General features: G+C 38.9%; 1 protein-coding gene across 4 annotated transcripts in view; it reads right to left on the reverse strand.

Annotated features, from left to right (window-relative positions):
• Positions 1-1472: 1472 nt before the first annotated feature.
• phka1a (phosphorylase kinase, alpha 1a (muscle)) overlaps positions 1473-20580 on the reverse strand; it is a 31954-nt gene continuing 12846 nt past the window's right edge. Inside the window, exons 9-33 of one of the 4 annotated variants that reach the window (XM_042400781.1) lie at positions 19804-19857; positions 18339-18461; positions 18018-18113; positions 17749-17856; positions 16376-16454; positions 16077-16211; positions 14484-14593; positions 14013-14157; positions 13797-13875; positions 13087-13271; positions 10399-10560; positions 10212-10294; positions 9966-10108; positions 9107-9260; positions 8046-8204; positions 7819-7948; positions 6942-7043; positions 6720-6832; positions 5432-5467; positions 5200-5235; positions 4843-4878; positions 3493-3654; positions 3284-3337; positions 2302-2502; positions 1473-2205 (exon numbers count right to left, since the gene is read on the reverse strand). In XM_042400781.1, coding sequence (XP_042256715.1) covers positions 2032-2205; positions 2302-2502; positions 3284-3337; positions 3493-3654; positions 4843-4878; positions 5200-5235; positions 5432-5467; positions 6720-6832; positions 6942-7043; positions 7819-7948; positions 8046-8204; positions 9107-9260; positions 9966-10108; positions 10212-10294; positions 10399-10560; positions 13087-13271; positions 13797-13875; positions 14013-14157; positions 14484-14593; positions 16077-16211; positions 16376-16454; positions 17749-17856; positions 18018-18113; positions 18339-18461; positions 19804-19857 — 2859 coding nt within the window. In that variant the 3' untranslated portion in view covers positions 1473-2031. The remainder of the gene's footprint in view (positions 2206-2301; positions 2503-3283; positions 3338-3492; positions 3655-4842; positions 4879-5199; positions 5236-5431; positions 5468-6719; positions 6833-6941; positions 7044-7818; positions 7949-8045; positions 8205-9106; positions 9261-9965; positions 10109-10211; positions 10295-10398; positions 10561-13086; positions 13272-13796; positions 13876-14012; positions 14158-14483; positions 14594-16076; positions 16212-16375; positions 16455-17748; positions 17857-18017; positions 18114-18338; positions 18462-19803; positions 19858-20580) is intronic. The other 3 variants (XM_042400784.1, XM_042400782.1, XM_042400783.1) reach the window with 3 other exon arrangements.

Raw genomic sequence — 20580 nt, forward strand, 5'->3', positions numbered from 1 at the left:
TGCTTTCTTTCTTTTCCAGCTTGAATATCATGTCGAGAGGTGACTCAGTCTCATTCTGCCATGATTGCTTGTAGTTGGGAGTGTGGTGCTCACGTCTTCAGATATCATAAAATAACCAATCTATCAGTTAGATTATTGTAAATCTAATTAAGATGCATTATTCACACCAATTCCACAACTTAAAACAGACAGATAATATTGTACATCCTCAAAATACCTTATTCCCTCAACAGTACAATCTTTTTGTTCTTACAATATACTAAACAGGTAAACATTAACACACTTGTACAGGGGGAAAAAAGCTAAATGCGTCCAAAATAATGTAAAACAACTGATTGTAAGTAAATGGTTGAGTTTTACTGTAATTATACTGAAATAAACAACAAACTAAATGACAGTTTATTGCATGTAACCAGTAAATTAAGGCATTTCCCTTCTGAAATTGCACTTATCAAGCCGACTCACAAATAATTGTAACACATTCACACATAACTATGTAATTTATTTAAGTGCACTACATGCTGAAAACTCTCCAACAAATTAACACATTCTTTATGTGTTAAAATGTTTGTTTTTTTTAATTTTTTTTATTACTACACAAATTTTCAGACTGCTATTTTTTTTTTTTGCATAGTTAAAAACAAAACCGCATTCCTGTAGTTTCACTCACACACACATAAATTGATAGTTTTACAAGTGCAACAATGTTAAGGCATTCATGAAATCTCCTAAACAGGCTTAGCTTTTTTTTTTTTTTTTTTAAAGTGTCATCTTTAAGTGATAACTATAAAATAAATAGATTATGTTATTATTATTTTATACATCATACAGCACTTAGGATCGGAGGTATAGTGACACGAACTACAATCTTAGCATATCTGTGGTTGTTAATTAGGATCAATTAGAAGAACTATTTTGATTTCTTAAATCTTTACAGTAACAGATGAAGTTATATCAGTCAGTGGTTATTTAGCTGTGAAGTGTTTTATGTGACTCTCAGGATTAAATAACATTAATTCCCACTAATTAAATCAATACATTCTTCAAAATTTTAAAAACTGAAACTCTTTTCACATTTAAAAAGTTGTTACATCAGTCATATGAGGGGAGAACAAAACTGAAAACTCAGTTTTTGTCACTTTAAAAGTATAAGTTTGGTGATATTCAGTGTTTTTCTTATTATTAACAAATCCCATGAAAGACAAAAACAACGTTAAGTGTTTTCTGTGTAATAAAAGCCCGATATATCATATTCCAGCTCCATTATTGTCCAAAAACTATTACAATAAGTGACACAGTTGTACTGGGTGATATGTTCCTTGTTCCTTCTGCTTCCTGATGCCAGAAACGCTCACTAGAGCATCAAATGTGTATTAATCCGCAGCTGAAAATAGTCCCCAACAAATGCACAGTTTACTTACTAAAAACTACAGTGTCCAGCTGTTTAAGGAAACTACTGAGCCTTTTTTTTTTTTTAAACTTAAACTATGTATTTATGACCTGTTTTTAAAGATTTACATGTTCAGTAGGAACCAACAGAGTCAAAAAGATTTTAAGAGTTGGACAAACACATTGTCGGTTTTTGTCTTATGGGATTTATTTACAGTAAGAAACACATCAAATAACACCAGCCAGATACTGACGCTGAGGTAATTGCTGCTACAGTTTGTGTGGTGATTAGAGGAGGAGGTTGCCATAGAGACAGGCAGTGAACCTGTGTTAATGCTCAATTAAAACACAAACTCAGAGTGATATCTTAAAAGAAACTTAAGTTATTTAGATTTATTTGTGTCAAAAATTGATATGAGTGTGCTGTTAGAGTTGATGTTTGATCAGACGACTTTTTACGATTTTTCCACACATAACTTATAAATGAAATATTCTGTAACACGTGTCTCATTTAAGTGACCGACAGTTTCTAAAACACAGTGACGATATGCAACAGATCCTATTTAAGTAGTTATTTTTACGTGAAAAATGTTGTATAAGGTGGTTTCACCCCCCTGCTCTGCTCTGCTTTGCGGCGTCCTCTCACTGCACAGCGCACGACTCGCTGGGCAGGAAGTCCTGCACGTACGCCGCCACAGCTTTGGTGAGGTAGGTCATGCTGCCAAAGCGGCCGCTGGGGGCGCTGTCGTACAGCAGCCTGCACACTCCGGTGGACGGGTCCTTCTCCAGGATGTGCTGCTCTGCTCCTAGGTCCTTCTGCAGGGGGGGAATGTAAAGAGGAGAAAGGAGTGAGTTTTAAATCCGCACCCAACTGACAAACAAACATCATCATCATCGACGTCCGCTGCCGACCTGATCCTTGAAGAACATGTCGTTGGCGAGGTGGACGATCTTCTCCACGTGGATGACGGAGCCAATGCTCTCGATCTCTACATCGGCCAGCATGGTGAGGACGAGGATGGCCTCCACCAGCAGCTGTCTGTACTCAGGCTGGGGGACGCGGTTCAAAACCGTCTCCACATGGACGGAGAACTTGATCTCGCCGGGGGTCATCTGGAGGAAGAGTCCAAAGAACACAGACGGATGTAGTCAGTAGACGTGGTTCACTGGTGTGTTTTCACTGGTAACTATTCAATCTGGGATACCTTTAATGGATTTTATGGTGTCTTAAACCATGGCAACAAAATATACTCATCTCTAATTGGCAGGTGTCTGATAAGATTGTAAAAACTTCACTTGAATCCCCCTATTTAGCTTTCATAAGCCATATATAAACAGTTAATAAATAGTTTATAACATTATATTGTAGCTGTAAGCAGATATAAATGTTTATTACTGTATCAGGCAACTATAAATCCTCCTGTGACAATATAGTAAAACAGTTATAATATAAAATATAAAGCTAAAACTGTAGAAAATACAATACATTAATAAACACCTAAAAACAAATAACTTATAAAGACATTAGGTAAAGATATTCATATTCTCCACTCATTTATCTGATAAGCAAAATATGTTGTGTATCCGGCAAAACTTCAGTTTTAATTCTTTGAATGACAAAATTAGTATTAAATCACTTTAAAACTGTAACTTAAAATTGTTGACAGCTACAATATGATTTTTTAAGGGACTTCTCATTCAGAAAAATGCCATTAAACCCCAAACTTAGTGCTGGTTTAAAGGTTCAAGGTAAGAAAAATACACACACACACACTAAAACCTGAGGAGGAAGCAAAAAACAGCAGAAGAGCCATAAAAATTTAGTCTCAAAAAAACCTTTTTCCAATGTTTGTGTGAAGTCTGTAAGTGAGCGTTAATCAAGTGTGTCTCTTACCTCTCTGGTGGTTGAAGCAGGAAGGACAAAGCCCTCTATGGACAGACCATGACACTGGAACACAGTATTATTATTATTAAGTCATAAATGTGTATTATTTAAAACTGTAATTCAGACTTCAACTATTTTTAATGCACACTTTTATTTGATACCTGGTATTTGCAGATGCTATGTAAGATAAATGTGTGTCTCTCTATGTTGGGACTGACCTTCTGCAGGATCTTCCAGACTTTCTGGTAGAAGCCGACGGGGACTCGGTTCAACGCTCCGTCCAGACGTCTCCTGCGCAGCCATTGTCCGTGTCTGGTATCCTTGGCATGGGGAGTACTCTCCGGAACATCCAGAGCTTCAATCGACGGAATTCTGTACCCCTGAAGAGTCAGGACCACAAAAAAAACAACAACAACAACAACAACAACAAAAAATCAGACAGGTTTTTTTTCTGGAGGAACAGCAAAGTCTTCCTGTTTCGAGCAATTTCCCGCTAAATCTGACCAAGTGGCTCCTCATTTTAAAAGCAGTTTGTTTATAAACCGGCAACTAAGTGTTATACGCTAAAAATAGAAGCTCATACACATCGGACGATTTTTTTTTTACCACAGATTCAGGGCTTTCGGCGGGCAGAGATGACATGCCCTGAGAGTCAGAGAGGCAACAGAAAGGGGAGGAGAGAAAACAGAAACAGAAACAGATGTATAAAAAAAAACACAAAGTCTGGCAGAAGATGATAAAAGAGAGCGAAACGTCGGATCCAAACGGTGACGACAGCAGAAACAAAAAGCAAGCTGATCCTGGCAATTCTGAAAAACTATAAAGCCGCTACACGTCATGATTAAAACGCGTGGATTAATTAGCTGTTGTGCAGTTTTTCAGTATACAGCATGTTTTTAGCATTAGATGAACTCTGCACACACTTCTCATCATGTAACAGCAAGTTAACAGTTGCCATTAGTGCTCTGTTATTGAAAAACTATGTGACGCATAAATCTCTTGTTGTTTTATTATTATAGTTCCTTGTGCAGCCTGGTTGGACTGATCTGACAAATTGCTGGATTATCTGACGAATTCATCGATAAGAGCCGAATTTAAACGTTGGTATTATTGTCATCTCGAGAGAGGAGGTCACAGACTTCTCAAGCTTCCAAACTTCTGCTCTTAAACTTCCCAAAATACACGTTTATACCCGAATCCAAGAACAGCAGCATCATTCATCACTATTATCAATATTTATTGGAGCTTCCGTAAGACTTAAGGATGATAATTACTGCCTCTGAAACAATCTCAATCAGCTGGATTAGATAAACGGATAAAAACAAGCCTGATCAATAACACCGACACCATCACCATCATCATCATCATCATCATCATCACCACCACTCTGATCAGCTCTGTCAAAGACAACCTGTAATCCATCAGCATCAGAATATAAACAGTTTTATTACTCTGGTTCAACTCAATTAATCTCCTTTAATTTCTTTTTTAAACATAATTAAATTCTCAGCTCCTTCACTTCTTACTCATTTATTAATTATGAATATCATCATCATCATCATCATCACCTGAACTATGGCTGGCAGAGAGACCCTGCGATCCATCTGCAACAAAGGAAACAGGATCAATAGAAGACATCAAACACTAAAACCTGCTAATCTGTAACAGACATAGAAGTCATATCACAAAGTAGAACATCTCAGACCCAACAGATTCTCTTAATGTAAACAATAATAATGTAAACAATAACAACAATACAGCAAAACACATGAGAAACCAATAATCTTTCTCAACTTTTAACTTTTCTTCCACTAAAAATTAAGCAAATCATTTACAAATCACAGCTCCTTTTTCCCCAGATAACCAGATAAGATGAACATCATCATCATCATCATCACCATCACCATCATCATCATCATCATCACCTCATTAACTGGATCTGTTACAGACAGCCTGGATTCCTGGATCAAAACAGAAGCAAAGCACATGATGTTACTGACCCGTAACCAATCACATTCAATCTGTTACTGATCACAACCAGGTTTTTAAGAAGAAAGTGTCTAATTCTGATTGATCTGATCGGTGATGTCAACACGGAAGGTTAATTAACACCTATAATTAATATAGATCGTTAATATTCCTTCATGTGATCATCACCTTAGAAGGATCCATCAGTGACAACCTGCGCTCCGCCTGCAACACAAAAAGACAATTTATAAATAAATCACAGTTAACAAGAAACTGCTGCAGTGATTTATTTAAAACTGAAGATTTTTTTAAATCAACCTCAAAAATTAATCAATTTCCACAATTGATAATTTTTCAGGAGCAAAAAAAATCTCAATCCAAATCCCGTCATCTTCGCAGATTTTCTTCATTTTCACCCCAAACATTCTCCTCTGATGCGTTTTCCGTTTCCTCCACAGCCGGGTGAATTAACACCTCATCTGATTCAATCATTACATCATCATCATCATCATCACCTTACTCAGATCCGTCAAAGACAAAATGTGTTCCAGCTGCAAAAACGACAAGACTCAGTTTCCTTCCTCCTCCAACTCGTCATCATCAACAGTTTTTACTTTAAAGGACCAGTGTGTGAGATTTAGTGGCATCTAGTGGTGAAGCTGCAGATTGCAATAAACTGATTATATCTCTCCTCTTCCAAGTGTGTAGCATGAGGGACCCTCTCTAGAGCCAGTGTTTGGTTTGTCCATTCTGGGCTACCGTAGAAACATGGTGGCCTCCGTGGAAGAAGACCTGCTCCCTGTGTAGATATAAAGACTCATTCTAAGGTAACAAAAGCATGATGATTCTTATTTTCAGGTGATTAAACACCAATTAAAACATACTTAAATTAATATTTAAGTATGTTTCTGCCAAGTACGCTCCGCTAGACACCACTAAATTTTGCACACTGCTCCTTTAAGTGACAATCTCGTTGTTTGGGTGATAAACAATTTGTTTGTCTTCTTCAATCCAGTTTTATAGTAACTTTTAAGTGTCTGTTTCTTGTAGTTTCTTTGCTTTGAATGAAAATGATTTTCTTTTTTTTAGGATCTCCTTTAGCTGAAATGGACAACTCTTAAGAGTTTAAAACAATGAATTAAATGCTAAAACATATTATAATAAAATAAATATAAAGGTTTATACACATACCATGTTGCTAAAGTGGAGCGTGTGAGAAATAGAACACTGTATTATTATTATCATCAGTACTGTAGATGTATGTGTTTTAATCTCTCTCATACACACACACACACACACACACACACAAGCACGCACACACAAGCGCGCACACACACACACAAGCGCGCACACACACACACACACACACACACACACGCTCGCTCGCACACACACACACACACGCGCGCACACACACACACACACAAGCACACACACACATAAGCACAAGCGCGCACACACACATACACACTCCTACCATCTTCATGTCGCTCTTCAGTTTGCTGATGCCGGCTCTCTCGCTCTTGGTGGCGCCCACGTTACCCAGGTGATGGATGGAGATGGCAGCGCTGCCAAGTTCCTTCTCTCGCACTGCGGAGGAAGACAAAATCTGATTATCTGTGGCGGAGATGCGGGACGCGGGATCGGTTGTTATTTGTAAATAACGGGAGACATTTGAGGATTTGATTGATGAACTGACCGCTGCGCTGCACTCCGAACTCTTTCCCGCTGAGGATGTGGTGAAGAAGGTTCTTCAGCTCGGACGGACTCAGACTCATCAAACTCTCTGTAGCCTCGTCTCCTACACACACACACACACACACACACACACAAATACATACATGATACATGACTACATCCTATATCAGCTTTGTCTCACCAAACTCTTGAATGTTTTTTAGTCATTTGAATAATAATAATTATAATAAAACTATATTTATAAAGCACATTTTATAGAAAAAAATGTAATACAATGTGCTTCACGAAATATAAAAAAAGCATAAAAAGACAGATGAGAGAAATAGGAACATTAAAAACATAAAGAGATTTAAAAAGGAAACAAATTAATATAAAAAAAGACAATTTATACTGTAGTTGAGGTTAAGTTTTGAGGTAAAATTTTGATACATTATTGACCCACATCTCTTATTTCTGTACTTCCTGTCTTCATTTCTTTGCTTCTTTCAGTCATGTCATGAATTAATGTAAGAAAATCTTAGAGAAGCAAGTGCAACCACCTGAAACACTTTGAATATGCTGCATGAGTTTAAAGATGTACAAATATACTGTAGATGTGATATTTTGAATAGTTTGACAAAAGGCCAGGTGCTGTATGTTTGATAGTCTGAGCTTCAACAGAGTTTCAGCTGACATAAAGGTTTAATTTTTGGGTGAACTATCCCTTTAACTTTGCCATCAACCTCCTAAACATACGATACATTTAAATTGTTTGTTACATCTTATAAATAAAGTTGGGAATCCACAGGTTTTTCCTCACATTCAGTCTTGAATGTATCTATCTTTTAAAATATCAAAAATAGTAAAACCACAGAAGAAGAGTTTCATTTTTTCCTCACCTGAGCAGCTGAGCGAATGCGCCAGTTCAGTAGCCATGACCTGGATGATGAGACCGATGCGGAGCCTGAACATCTCGCTGAACAGTTTGGGCTGAGTCCTGATGCTCATAGCCAGGTACACCATGATCTCCTGATGAAGGGAGGAGACGAAGATGAAGGAGGAGAAGAAGAAGACAAGACACGGGAGGACAAATTGACAGACGACAGCGGCGGAGGACGTGACTCACCTGAGTGAGGATGGCGACGCTGATGTTGTTGTCGCTGGCCTCGTCGATGAGGGCGGACAGCTGGTCTGGAGGTATGGGGGCTGTGATGGTTTTCTCTCTGGGTTCAGGAGGAAGACCCACTGTCAGGTGCTTCTGGTGCGCCAGCAAATCAGAGCACGCCTACGGACAGATCATAGCCAATCAGAAATGAGCGCTAGGAAATGTAAATGTTTGGGATAAGATGAAGATGAGGGAGAAGAGATTTAGGTGTTAATTGTTTATGAGAACACAGACAGAGACACAAACAGGTTTATTGCCAAGTAGGTTTTCATATATAAGGAATTTGCTGCATAATGGTCAAAAGTGCTGCAAAAGTCAAGTAATCTACATATAAAATAGACAGTTTACAATAAAATATGTACAGTAAAATATGTAGGTGCTGCAACTAACTAGCTTCATGTATAAAAAGCCAAGAAGATTAATTAATCAATGTATTCTACTGACAATTATGTCCATTATCGATTAATCTGACGATTATTTTCGCGATAAATTGATCAGTTGTTTGGTTGATAAAATGTCTTGTTTTGTTTTGTCCACAATCCAAAAATATTCAATTTACTGTCATAGAAGACTTGAGAAAATATTCACATCTGAGAAGCTTTTTTTTAATGACTCAATTAATCGATTATCAGAATAGTAAGAGATAAATTTAATAATTTAATGGCAACTAATCGATAAATCGACTTGTTGTTGCAGCTCTGAAAATATATTTGATAAACACACAGGTCTGTTAAGAAATAACCTCCCCAACATATCATTAAAGAAAAAAAAAAGAGAAAAAACATTGTAAGATAAACTTTGAACTTATTCCCTTAAATCTTAAATTGATTTAATTTCCTTTTACTATCTAACAGCAGAAATCCGACCATTAACTGGATCTCGACCAAACTCTGATCAACTGCCCAAATCAATTCATGTTTTTAAGTAATTTGGTTTTTGAACGCCTCTTTTTGCTATGTTTCTATCTGTGCGTGTGTGTGTGTGTGTGTGTGTGTGTGTGTGTGTGTGTGTGTGTGTCGTACCGAGTCCAGCTCCTCAACCTTCTTCTTCAGAACGCCGGACATCATCCTGACAAGTCCCCACTGTTTGAGTTCGCCCGCCTTCTCGTAAAGGTCAGTCAGCAGAGATTGAACCGTGGAGCCTTTACCGTGAAGTTGTGTGTCCCAGTCTTTACCCCTGAAGACGAAGACAGTGTAGTTTTGTGAGGGTCACAGTAGGCAGGTAAAAAGATTCGAATTTTGTGCGGATTTGATTCTTTCACCGAGATATTGACGTCTTTATTCAGATGTGAGTCCTTAAAATGATCAAACATGTTCTCACTGGCGGTTTAGTAGCAATAACATTTTGATGCATTCAGGTGCTATAAGATCCTTTTTTTATGCCATTTTACATTCCCTCTTTATATAATATACACACAGGAACACACAGGAAATAATCAAAGCTTGTTAGCTGCCAGAGTGGGGCTTTATGTTTCTGTAAAAGTCTTTTATGGTCCTTTTAAAACCTACTTTTATCTGAGAGACTTTCTTTTTCTTTTGTCTTTTATTTCTTTTAAATTTTCTCTTGTTTTATCTTGTGCTGAAAACGTTTTAGCTGCTTTTTAAAATCAAATAATTTGTCTGTTTTAGTTTGCTGCCACCCTTGTCCAACAATTTTCTAACATGACTTTTGAAAGTGCTCCATAATTATTATTATCATTAAAAGACTGATGCTTCTTGTGGTGGTTGGAGGTGTGTAGCTGGGCTGCGTCATGGCAACGGTGGGTTTATTATATTTTCAATTAAACCTGAGAAAGCTGGTGTTTTCTTGGCCGATATTGTACGTATTTTACAAACGCCATCCACAGTTATAACGCCGCTCTTCCAAACGACGTGATCTCACTTGTCTTTGAAGAGGATGTAGAGAATATCAGCCTGGTCCTGGAGACTGTGTGTGTCTTTCAGCAGATGGACCAAAGCCTCGTGGTCGACGTTTCCGCTGGCGTCTCTGGGGATGCCGCACTCTGAGACCGCCACTTCTGGAGCCTGGACGAAGAAGGATGATGAGGATGATGGACAGAGAATCTAGTGAAGGACTATAGGGTTGTGTCTAGTCTGTAGGGAATGAATGAAAACAAAGAAAACCTACCTGATGCTGTTCAGAGATTTCTGGGAGGTGCAGCGACTGCTGAGCAGAGCGGAACAACTTGTTCGGCAGGTACATTTGGACATCTGGACGTAAAAAATAAACAAAAACAAAAAGCACTCTGGTGTTAGTGAGTATCTTCAGAGAGTCATTCTCTGTATCGACGTGTTTCGATGATGGATCGACTCACTCTGAATGTCGAGGTCCTGAGCAGTTTTCATCAGAGACACCATCTCCTTAGTTTTGTTGGCCAGAGCCTTGAACTTCCCCAACGCCCCCAACTTCCGTTTGGGCTTCTTGGGAGCAGACTGGGCCAACAGGTGGTCCAGGTACTGGGCCAGGTCGTCAGCCTCTGGAGAGGAGGGCATAATGACAGGCAGTGGAGACAAACGATGGGAAAAAAAAGAGGAAAGATGACAGCAGATGGAGAAAAAAAGGCTTGTTGAGTTTAAAAATTTTTCACAAGGTTGTACTCACCTTTATTTTGTGCACACATATCCTTAAAAATTCAGAAAACGCTAGCATTGAACTCAAAAATCTAAATTTAATGAAAAGTGTTAAAATTTTTACAAGTAATTACAGTTTTTGCAGTTTTTAAAGGGTTGTTTAACCCAAAAAAAGCACATTTTTTACTAAGTAATATTGAGACATGCAAATAGTTTTAGATTTATTTGGCAAAATTTTGATTTGTTGAATTGTTGCCTTTACATTTTTCAAATAAACACTTTTACATTTGGAAAAACATGTACTTCTTATTTTTATTTTGTGTGAACAGACCCTTTAAGCTTAATTTCAGTGAAGCTGTGAACGTTACGTCAATGCTTGATCAATCACAATCAAAACTCTTGCAGAATATTGATTTAAGGATCTATTTTAAGGATCTGTGGACACTGATGTTAACATCACACATTCAGTAAATGTCACACAAGCAATTTTAAAACATGCAAATAAGTTAAATTCAACCAAACATGCATTGAAACCGAGCAAACTACTGCAATGCCATTCAGGTAAAGATACAACTCACTACAAACCTGTAAATCTGTAAATGCAGCTCAAGCAAAGCAGCGTTTCTCAACCTTTTCGAACCATGACCCCATTTTTGACCCCTTAAACTAAAGCTGTCATTTTTAACAGCAAAGGAGCTGAAAGTTCATTAATAATTATATATTTTATACCAATTTATTTGTAATTGAAATTTTACTTAAAGAAAAAAAAATGCTGTCTTAAGACTTCAACTGGTACCAACCGTGTCATGATAGCTTGTCACGACTCCCATTTCAAAGGGGTCCCTTGACCTCTCACCTCAAGATATCTGAATGAAAACTGGTTTCTATGGGTACCAATGAGTCTCCCCTTTACAGACAAGCCCACTTTATGCTAATCCCATGTAGTTTTGGGTGAAAACCATGCAGACCCTAAACAGTCTTGGAATTGGATAAATTGGGTTTGACTGGAAAGCTGAGACTCTTATGGATTCAAGGAGTCCAACTGTATTCATGTGTGATGATGTTGGTCCCCATAGTAGCCATTTCATTGAGAAAGACCATTTTTAAAACTTGACCTCACTGTATAAAATGACCTATTGTGACCTCTAGGAACATCACAGCCTCATGAAACTTTACAACCACAAACTAGAGACCAAGGGCATTTGGAGGATGTTTGGCTTTCCTAGGTATACTGACAATATAGGGGTTTCTGAGCAATTTCCAGAACAGAAGTGCTCGCCATCCAATCACCGAAAAAATGCATTTCTTACAGAAATCTGCGGCATGAATTTTTCTATGGCATTCCTCCAGGTCTTGGTGTCTTAATGTGGTATTTTTGACCATTTTTATCAATTTTCAAGTGGTCAAAAATGGTCAAATTTTGCACTAAATCTGTGTAACAAATGGTATCAACTTAACAACTTATGATATACATAAGTGAGCATAGGAATGGTCATCATATACTTCCATCATAATGTTTTAAGCTCTTATACACTCTAAACTTTCAAAATTTGAAAAGGCGTCTAACCAAAACACAATGTTTATTACAGGTTTATGACTAGACAATTAATCTTCAGATTCCCAGCTTTCAGATGATGTAAACCACTTCTATGTGGCCTCTACTGTTGACCTGCTATCTCCCCCTAAAGATCCCCTGTCCCCCCTTAAATAAAAAGACAAAAATGGGTCTATGGTAGTAGGGTGGGGGGGAATGGAAGAGGTTAACGTCTGGAGACCGAGAGCATTAAAGAGCAGTACAGAGTGGATGGAAATGAAAGAAAGGTCAGTGATCATGTGACAGGAGTATTAGTTTTATATTATATTTCTGGTGACGTCACTGACAGGTGAGAAATATTACATGATTTATTAATTTTATGGATTTTTAAAAAAGGGTGCCAGGTGAAATAGATCATTCTCAGTGACAATGAAGAAATATGACTACCAAGCAAAAGTGTCGCCTGTTAAATTAACAGTAAGAATGGGAAATGTTAAATGTTAAAATGAAGATTTTCAACAAAATCCACAGACTTTTTTTTTTTTGGCTCAATCACGTCTGTTTTTTTTCTTTTGAGACATATTTTAACATACAGTATATTACAGATGAAACAAAAGATTTCTGTGTAATTTTGAGTCAATCAGTCGGTTAAATATGGTACTAACAGTATATACAAGTAAAACATAACTACTTTTCCTGTGTATACTTGTATTTACTACTACAGTCTATGGTTATATATGTATTCTGGGAATACATTAACCACTACGGATGTGGAAAACAAACAAGCGCTAATTGGTAGCGTAGCCTCAACATTTAAATTCTTACTTTAATCCGTTTTTTTCCATATTTGGTGTCACCATTCCTCATCCATTCATCCATCCCTCTGTCTTTTTCTTACCATCGTCACAACGTAACTCATGCACGTATCCATCGCCGTCACTCCCATCATCATCATCATCATCATCACCATCATCATACTCTGCGTCGTGCCGGACCATGCTGCCAGTACCCTTACCGTCCAGGAAGCTGAGGTGAGCCAAACAGGAAGTGGTCAAGAACTCCGACAGCTTTCCCGTCTGGATCCTGGAGAGGAGGAGGAGGAGGAGGAAGATGTACATAGAGGAAGAAAGAGAGGAGAAACCCTGAGTGAGAGGTTTTTATATATTTACAGTATTATTATTATTATAACTAATAGATGCTGGTGTTGTCTCATCTTTTTCCATTGTGTAGTTGACTGCTTTGTTATTCTGTGTTTATGACAATAAAAACCTTGAACCTGGTAGCTAACAGTCTTCTTCTGCCACCCATCTATAAGTGGAATAGCGTGAAAACCACTGGCAGGACCACCAAAAAAACTTCTCCACACTGTTACCAGAAGTAAAAAACTGTTCAATTATATTTTCTGTACATTTTTGTTTCCCTACATGTCGAAACTTACAGGATATAAAGTGATTCTGGCAGAGAAATACTAGCATTTTAAATAAATTCAATTAAAACCAGAACCTGCCTTCCAAATCCTCCATGTATAATTTGTGTGTGAACATAGAAAGTCAACACATATGTGGGACATGACCTTGGCATATTGAAGGGTAGCTAAGCTAAGCTCACCTTGCCCCTCCGTAGTATCCATCCTGTAACTTCTTCAGTGTAGCCAAGACTGCAGGGTCCACCTCTGAGTGGTCCGCAGCTGAAACACACACACATACATAAAAATGACTAATACATACTCTAAGACCAAGCACAAGAGTGTATTTAATTGTCTTTTTGTGTCAGTGGACTCAACTGGAACCCCCTATCAGAATAAACATGCATGTGTGAACTCACTCAGCATATTCTGTGAAATGGGGAGAGTGATGGTGGGTCGTCCGGTCATCCTCCACCTTGATGCCAGGTAGGCGATTTCTGTCCTCAGCATCTCCACGATCATTTTGTTGTCCAACGCCAGATAGAACTGCTGGTGGTCGATGAACTGGAGGGTTTTTAGGGGGTGAGATTGGAGGAATGACGATGAGAAAACACGTCTTTGTATGGATGCGTTTTCATGACTTGTGAACTTAAAACAACAGCTTTATCTAATTCAAGGGAACATGAACAACAGGTTTTATAGGAGTATGTGGCCTTTTTTGATGTTTTCACATGGTCAACACATTTTTGAGATAAAAACCATATCAAAGATGATTCAAAAATATGTCTAGTTGTCACAGAATATAACTCAAGACCTTAATAAATTCATAATATGCTATGTTAAGAGGATCAAGTGCTTTCCCCCTCCTTTGTTTCTGTTTTCTAACCAACCTGAGGTGTGAATGCGAACACGCTGTTTCTGATGATGTAGAACTTGGAGGTTCCCAGCACTCCTATTCTCCTGTAGGGTCGTCCCGTCAGACCGAGCCTCGGGTTACGACCTGGGACAGAGGATTCGTTTAGATATTAACCTTATGACCTCACAGTCACAGCTGGACGTGTCTCAATTCTACCTTTTGTCCTCTCATGTGACCTGTAATCTGACATTTTCTAAATAGTCTGGAGAGCAAAAGGCTGCATTTTCTCTTATCTGACCCAATTTGGATACGTGAAAAACAACAACAAAACAAAAAACAAAAAACAAATTGAATTCTGAGTCACTGAAAAACAAATTCAGAAAATTACAGTCATGACATAAGCAAATTTCCTGTCATTCCGCAGGGACAGCTACCATAAATTTAGCTTCGACACCTTCTAGACCAAGTAGTATTACCCTTCACTGGTATTCAAAGCAAGTAACAGTACAACGGGGGTGTATTCAAAACACCCCCGTTGTTTTCACAACTTTGAACTCGCCCAACCTAATGGAGACCGCTGAGTCTAACTGTACTCAACGTTTACTGAACGTGCTGAACGTTTACTGAATCTGTGTTTCTCCATAATGACACAACGAGGCCAAAAAAATATTTTTTAATATTTGATATCCGATTGAATATCCATTCATTCGGAAATCGATAGCGTTTGAGAGTCTCTGTGCAGCGCTGTTCCGGTACGTGAGCCAACGTCTGTGTCGTTGCCGGGGAAACCACTGGTCGCGTGGCTCCCTTAAGCAGTATATTTGAGTAGCGAGTGGGAAAGAGCGGCAGAGAAGTGACGGTGGATGCGAGCGGGGCAGAGGAAAAGGTCAGTAGTAAGTTATCAGTCTGGCAGTAAATGTACAGTACAGACTCCAGCGTGTTAGTTAATAAATGCTAAAAAGTCACGTCTGTTGTTTTCCCAAATGCTGGAAAAGTGAAGGGGGTTAGCTCAAAGTTAGCACAATGGGCTAGCATAACCTGAAGACACAAAACAGAGAAATACAGAACAGAGAAATGTGTGGCTGCTGCTTTTACAGTGTATTCTGTCCCGTTACAGCCATTTGGTTGACTACAGCTATAACTGACAGACATTAAAAAAAGGGCAGCAGAGTTCTCTATTTAAATGATGAGAAAATTAAGTTAACCGTCCCTAACGCTCATGTTGGTCATTAATTAAGACTTCAACAGCAAAGTAAGTTTAAAAGTCTGTCAGTGATGCATCCTGATGGAGAAAACTGCCAAATCTCTTCTTCCTTGATCACATAACTTCAACTGATCGCTGCTCTATGTCTGACTGAAAAAAAAGCCATCAGTTTAATAACAGCTGGATGAACCCGGCAATGTTACTTATGTCATATCTGAAAGGTGTTTATGCCCATGATATTGTGGGTGAACTTTTGGTGATGTTTATCTTCTAGAAATAAACTCCATGCTGTCATTTTTCCTTTTGAAAAAAATAAAAATCCCTCAAACAAATTTAAAAAAACAAGCAATTCCTTTTATCCAAAGCTTTTCACACTGGAGCAGCAATAAAAAAAAACAACAACATCTCCCTCTGAGTTTGTACCGAGTCTGGCGTAGATGTGGCTGAGGACTCTGGAGGGCTGGAGGTGGATGGGATGGATGTCAGCCACAGCCTCCACCTCGATACCGTTCCTCATCAGCATTCGTTTAATCTCCTCAGTCTCTGCCAGAATGGACACTACAAGAAAACCGATGAAAAACTATTCAGTGAATTTGGACTCCAAACCTCTTGTGGTTGGTGACCGAGAGACACATTTCACCAGGGGTTAATCCAGAATTTTCAACACTAATCAGGGACTGAAACAACATCTCGATCCCTAATCAAACGTCCTGAGAACTCACCTTGTACGACTACATCAGGCTTGGGGATGGTGGAGAAACGTCGGTTAAGAGGGTCAATCTCTCCAGGGGCAAGAAAACCCTGAAAGATGGGACAGAACTTTATAAGTCAGAGTCTCAAAGTCTACAAGAATTGGGTTTGGTGGATCTTAAAGTTAGATTTGTTCTACTTGAACATTTTGAAGCAACATTATGAAACTGATCATATCGTAAGACAACTGACTATCAGCATTTTTAAAGCAACTTTCAGTATTCTTTAACCATAAAATGCATGTTGCATGTGAGATTATTTAATTATTGAGTCACACATTAAATCATACTCAATTAATAAAAAATACATTTGTTTAAAGGGTCTTTACCAAACTGAAACTAAGAAAAAACAGACAGTGGAGTAGTGAAAACAGTTAATACAAGGGTCCAAAATAAAAAAAGGAATTTAAAGCCATAAAAAAATGCAAATAATGACTAAAAACTATGACTGATATGGTTGCTTTTAGGGCTGTGCGATATGATGATATAACTATCGTTTCATATTGTGCTCTATCCTGTATTTTGTTGTGTTGCAAATCACACTCTATAGCAATATTTTTTGTCCATCTTTTGTGTGGATTACATCAATAAATAACTGGCTTTTTACTTGCGAAACTTTTATTGCACTTACAATAACGTAACAAGTGAAGTTGTCGTCAACTTGAGTACTTCACCTGTCTCTCCTCTGCTCCACTGTGTGTGCAAAACACACACAGAGGGCTCAGCCCCACCCACGCTGAACCACAGAGAGCAGAGGAGAGTAGTGTGACCATAAATGACACTATGTTTATTTATGCCATTTACCTAGTTTATGTGCCCTTGTTTCATTTCAGCTCAGTGTGAAAGTCTCTACTGCGTTTTGCTGTCATTTATGGTCGCGCTACTCTCCTCCGCTCTCTGTGGTTCAGCGTGTGCGGGGCTGAGTCCTCCGTGTGTGTGCCGCGCACACACAGCGCAGCAGAGGAGAGACAGTGAACCAGTACTCGAGTTATCAACAACTACACTTGTTACGTTTCATTAAGTGCCATAAAAGCTTTACGCGTAAAAAGGCATTAATTTATCAATGTAATCTGCGCAAAAGATGGACAGACAACAGGGTTTGGGGGGAACAAAAACAGAACAGAAACTACTTATTCATTGAATTTACAGAAAATGTGCTATATCGTGATATGTATCGTTATCTGGATATGAAATTACATATATCAGGATGCAACATTTACAACACTTATTGGGAACTGAATATCTCTATTACTACTCTTATTTTGAAGTGTATTATTAATGTATTAAAATGTGATACATTTTGATTAAAGTGCTCTGAGAATGAGATTATAATATTCTTGGCTCACGTCACTCAGAAGGTTTCCGAGGACGTACAGAGACTGTCCCCATTTCAGAGGTAATTTTCCCATAGGAACCCTCTCCACAGAGTGAGGGTTTTCATACTCCTCCTCCACCTGTTTGTTAACACATAAACAAAAAAAAACAACGTTAAGGATAAAAATGAGAGTCACAAAACACGGTAGAAACATGTCAATACAACAGAAGATCTCAATGCACCTTATAAAGTAGCGTTAGTAGCATGTTGATTTTATAAAACTTAACCCAAAGCTGTTACCTTTTCTGGAGGGACACTGTAGAGCTCTGGGAACAGTCGTATCCCGTCTTTCTGCTTGATCAGGATGCCTTCCAGAGCCTCCTGGTACTCTTGCACCTGGATGAGTTTGAAAAGGAAAACAGTGATGTTGTGGTCCGATCTTGTTGTGTGTTCGGTCAGTGATTTCTGTTCTCTCATAGTATGTGAATAAACAGGCTCAACTTTAGACGAGGTCCAGTACGTATGTTCAGTAGGTTCACAGAGACATTTAAGTGCCTCTTCGAAGAGACATAATTCCACTGTTAAACTGGACATCGGAAAACACGTTCAGGGGGAAAGTACCTGCTCAGGGCTGTTGGTAAAAATGCCATCCAGTATGAGGTAGGTCCAGAACAGTGGCCACTCACACTCGATGTTCTCAAACAGCTTCAGCTCAGCAGACTCGTAATACAGACGGTTTGGATCCTGGAGAAACAAAGAAGAGAATACAGAGCCAGAATTAAAACACAGAGCTATATTCCTCTGGGCCCTTTCCTTAAATTACTTTAATCTGTGCAGGAGCGTAATATAATAACCTAAATGTGATACTCTATCGATCCCTGCGGGGAACATTCTCTTTTAACCTCTAGTTGAAGTCTAAAGAGGTCAAAACTCCAGCAACACTTGTAGTACATAGAACATTATTGTTTGACCAATGTGGCTTTTTTTAGCTTGTGGTCTTCATCAGGGACCATGACCCTCAAAATTAGAGGCCTGCTTGGCTGCTGGGAAAAATTCACTAAATTTCCTGTTTCTGTCTCCTGCTGGTCGTTGGCTCTGCTAGACACAGACACCAGTTTGATCAAGTAACAGTAATGCTTGACAAAGTGCGGCAGCCAAGAATCTTGGGGTTACGTTTGATCCCAGCCTCTTTTTTGATAAGCACGTTAAAGTTACTGCACAGTGGGTTGGTTTCTGTCTCAATGAATCTGCTACACCTCTCTAACCTTCTGTTTGCTTGTTCCACAAGCACATGAGTGTCTGAGCTGTGTGCCCCTATCTCTCCCTATTTTCTCCTCCTGTCCTCTCTTGTCTCTCAGGCATCTCTTGCTGGACCAGTACCCATCCTGGAACCACTCTGCTTCCCTAGCTGTTGGTGCCATTTCCTGAGGTTTTGGATCTGGTTCCCCATCCTGCAGGAGTTCAGCCTCACCTCATGTCTCTCTCTCTCTGCATGATGTCTTTATCCTTCTCTCTCCTCTGTGAATACTGTCTTTTCTGGTCTCTTTCTAGTCTTGTCTTGTATGTGAATGGTGTGATGTGAGTCTCCCCTGTGTGCATGTGCAGTTTGTCCTCCTGCCAGGTCTCCATGGCGATGGAAGTCGTGTGGTTCAGGTCCTATTCTGCTCTGGTGACACCTGAAAGCTGCTTGCTGTACTCTTCATCACATTCTTTATATATACTCTAAATCTATTATAATCCTGTTATTCTGTTCAATGCTGTAATCTGTACACACAACATCTATTACACACCTGTCCGTCTGGCTAAGAGGTTCAAACAAAAAAGGAGGAAAAAGAGTCACAGATTTCATTTTGGATTTCCTTGAACAGTCCATGATATTGCAGTTGTAGGGTAAAGATATACGTGATCTGCACAGCCTCTACTGCTTTTGATGATGAAAACATAAATCAAAGCAACATATAGGCACCATATAATAACGTTTTTGTCCATTACTAATAAGAAAAAATTGTGTGAAAAGGCTTATTTGACAGGTAACATAAGACAGAGACAGATAGAGGTGACATCCACCTTTACACAGGTCGCTTACCTCTTTTGGTGTTTTATGTCCGTCTCTGAGAAACCTGCAGCAGCCATATCGACCCTGAACAGACACAGAGAGGATGTCAGCAGGGACAAAAATACCTTTAACTGGAAAAGATATCTGCACATTATCTGGTACAGTGCTTAGTTGGTTCAGATGATATCTCTAAAAAGGTGCTATGTTGTTGCGATTGGTAATCAAAAACCTGAACGTTGTGAAGTCCCCCAGGGTTCAATTCTGGGGCCTCTATCATTTAATCTGTGTCTGGACAGATTCACCTGTTTTTGGGCCTGAGGCAAAAAAATCGCTGTTGCACCTGTTTCCTACAGTGCCCACAGCACACTGGACATGGTCTAGAAACCAACCAGTGCTCCTATACTGGAATACTTTCTCATCCTTTTCAGTCACTTAGTTTGTGGGAATTTAATGGAATACTACATTACTTACTTAAGTTGTAGCATGTGAGCGCAATAAAGTAATATTAAAGGTGTTATAACTACATTTTGACACAGGGTCTCAAGACTACTTAATAATTTATATCTTCAAACAAATTTGCAAGTAATCAAATCACTAAAAAGCAACTGACAAACAGTCAACCCGGGGGTTTACAGGGCCCTAGCAGCCTGAGACAGTTGCCTGCTTTTTGTGGTTGCTAATCCAGCCTCGTCTTGAGGCCAAATCACAAAAGCAGTAAGATTTCTTGTCATAGATATGCAGACGACAGCCACATTTACTTAGCTCTCTCACTATATGACTATGATCCCTTAGAATCACTGTACCAGT

This window comes from Thunnus maccoyii, chromosome 22 (genome assembly GCF_910596095.1).
Source record: "Thunnus maccoyii chromosome 22, fThuMac1.1, whole genome shotgun sequence".
Taxonomy (NCBI): domain Eukaryota; kingdom Metazoa; phylum Chordata; class Actinopteri; order Scombriformes; family Scombridae; genus Thunnus; species Thunnus maccoyii.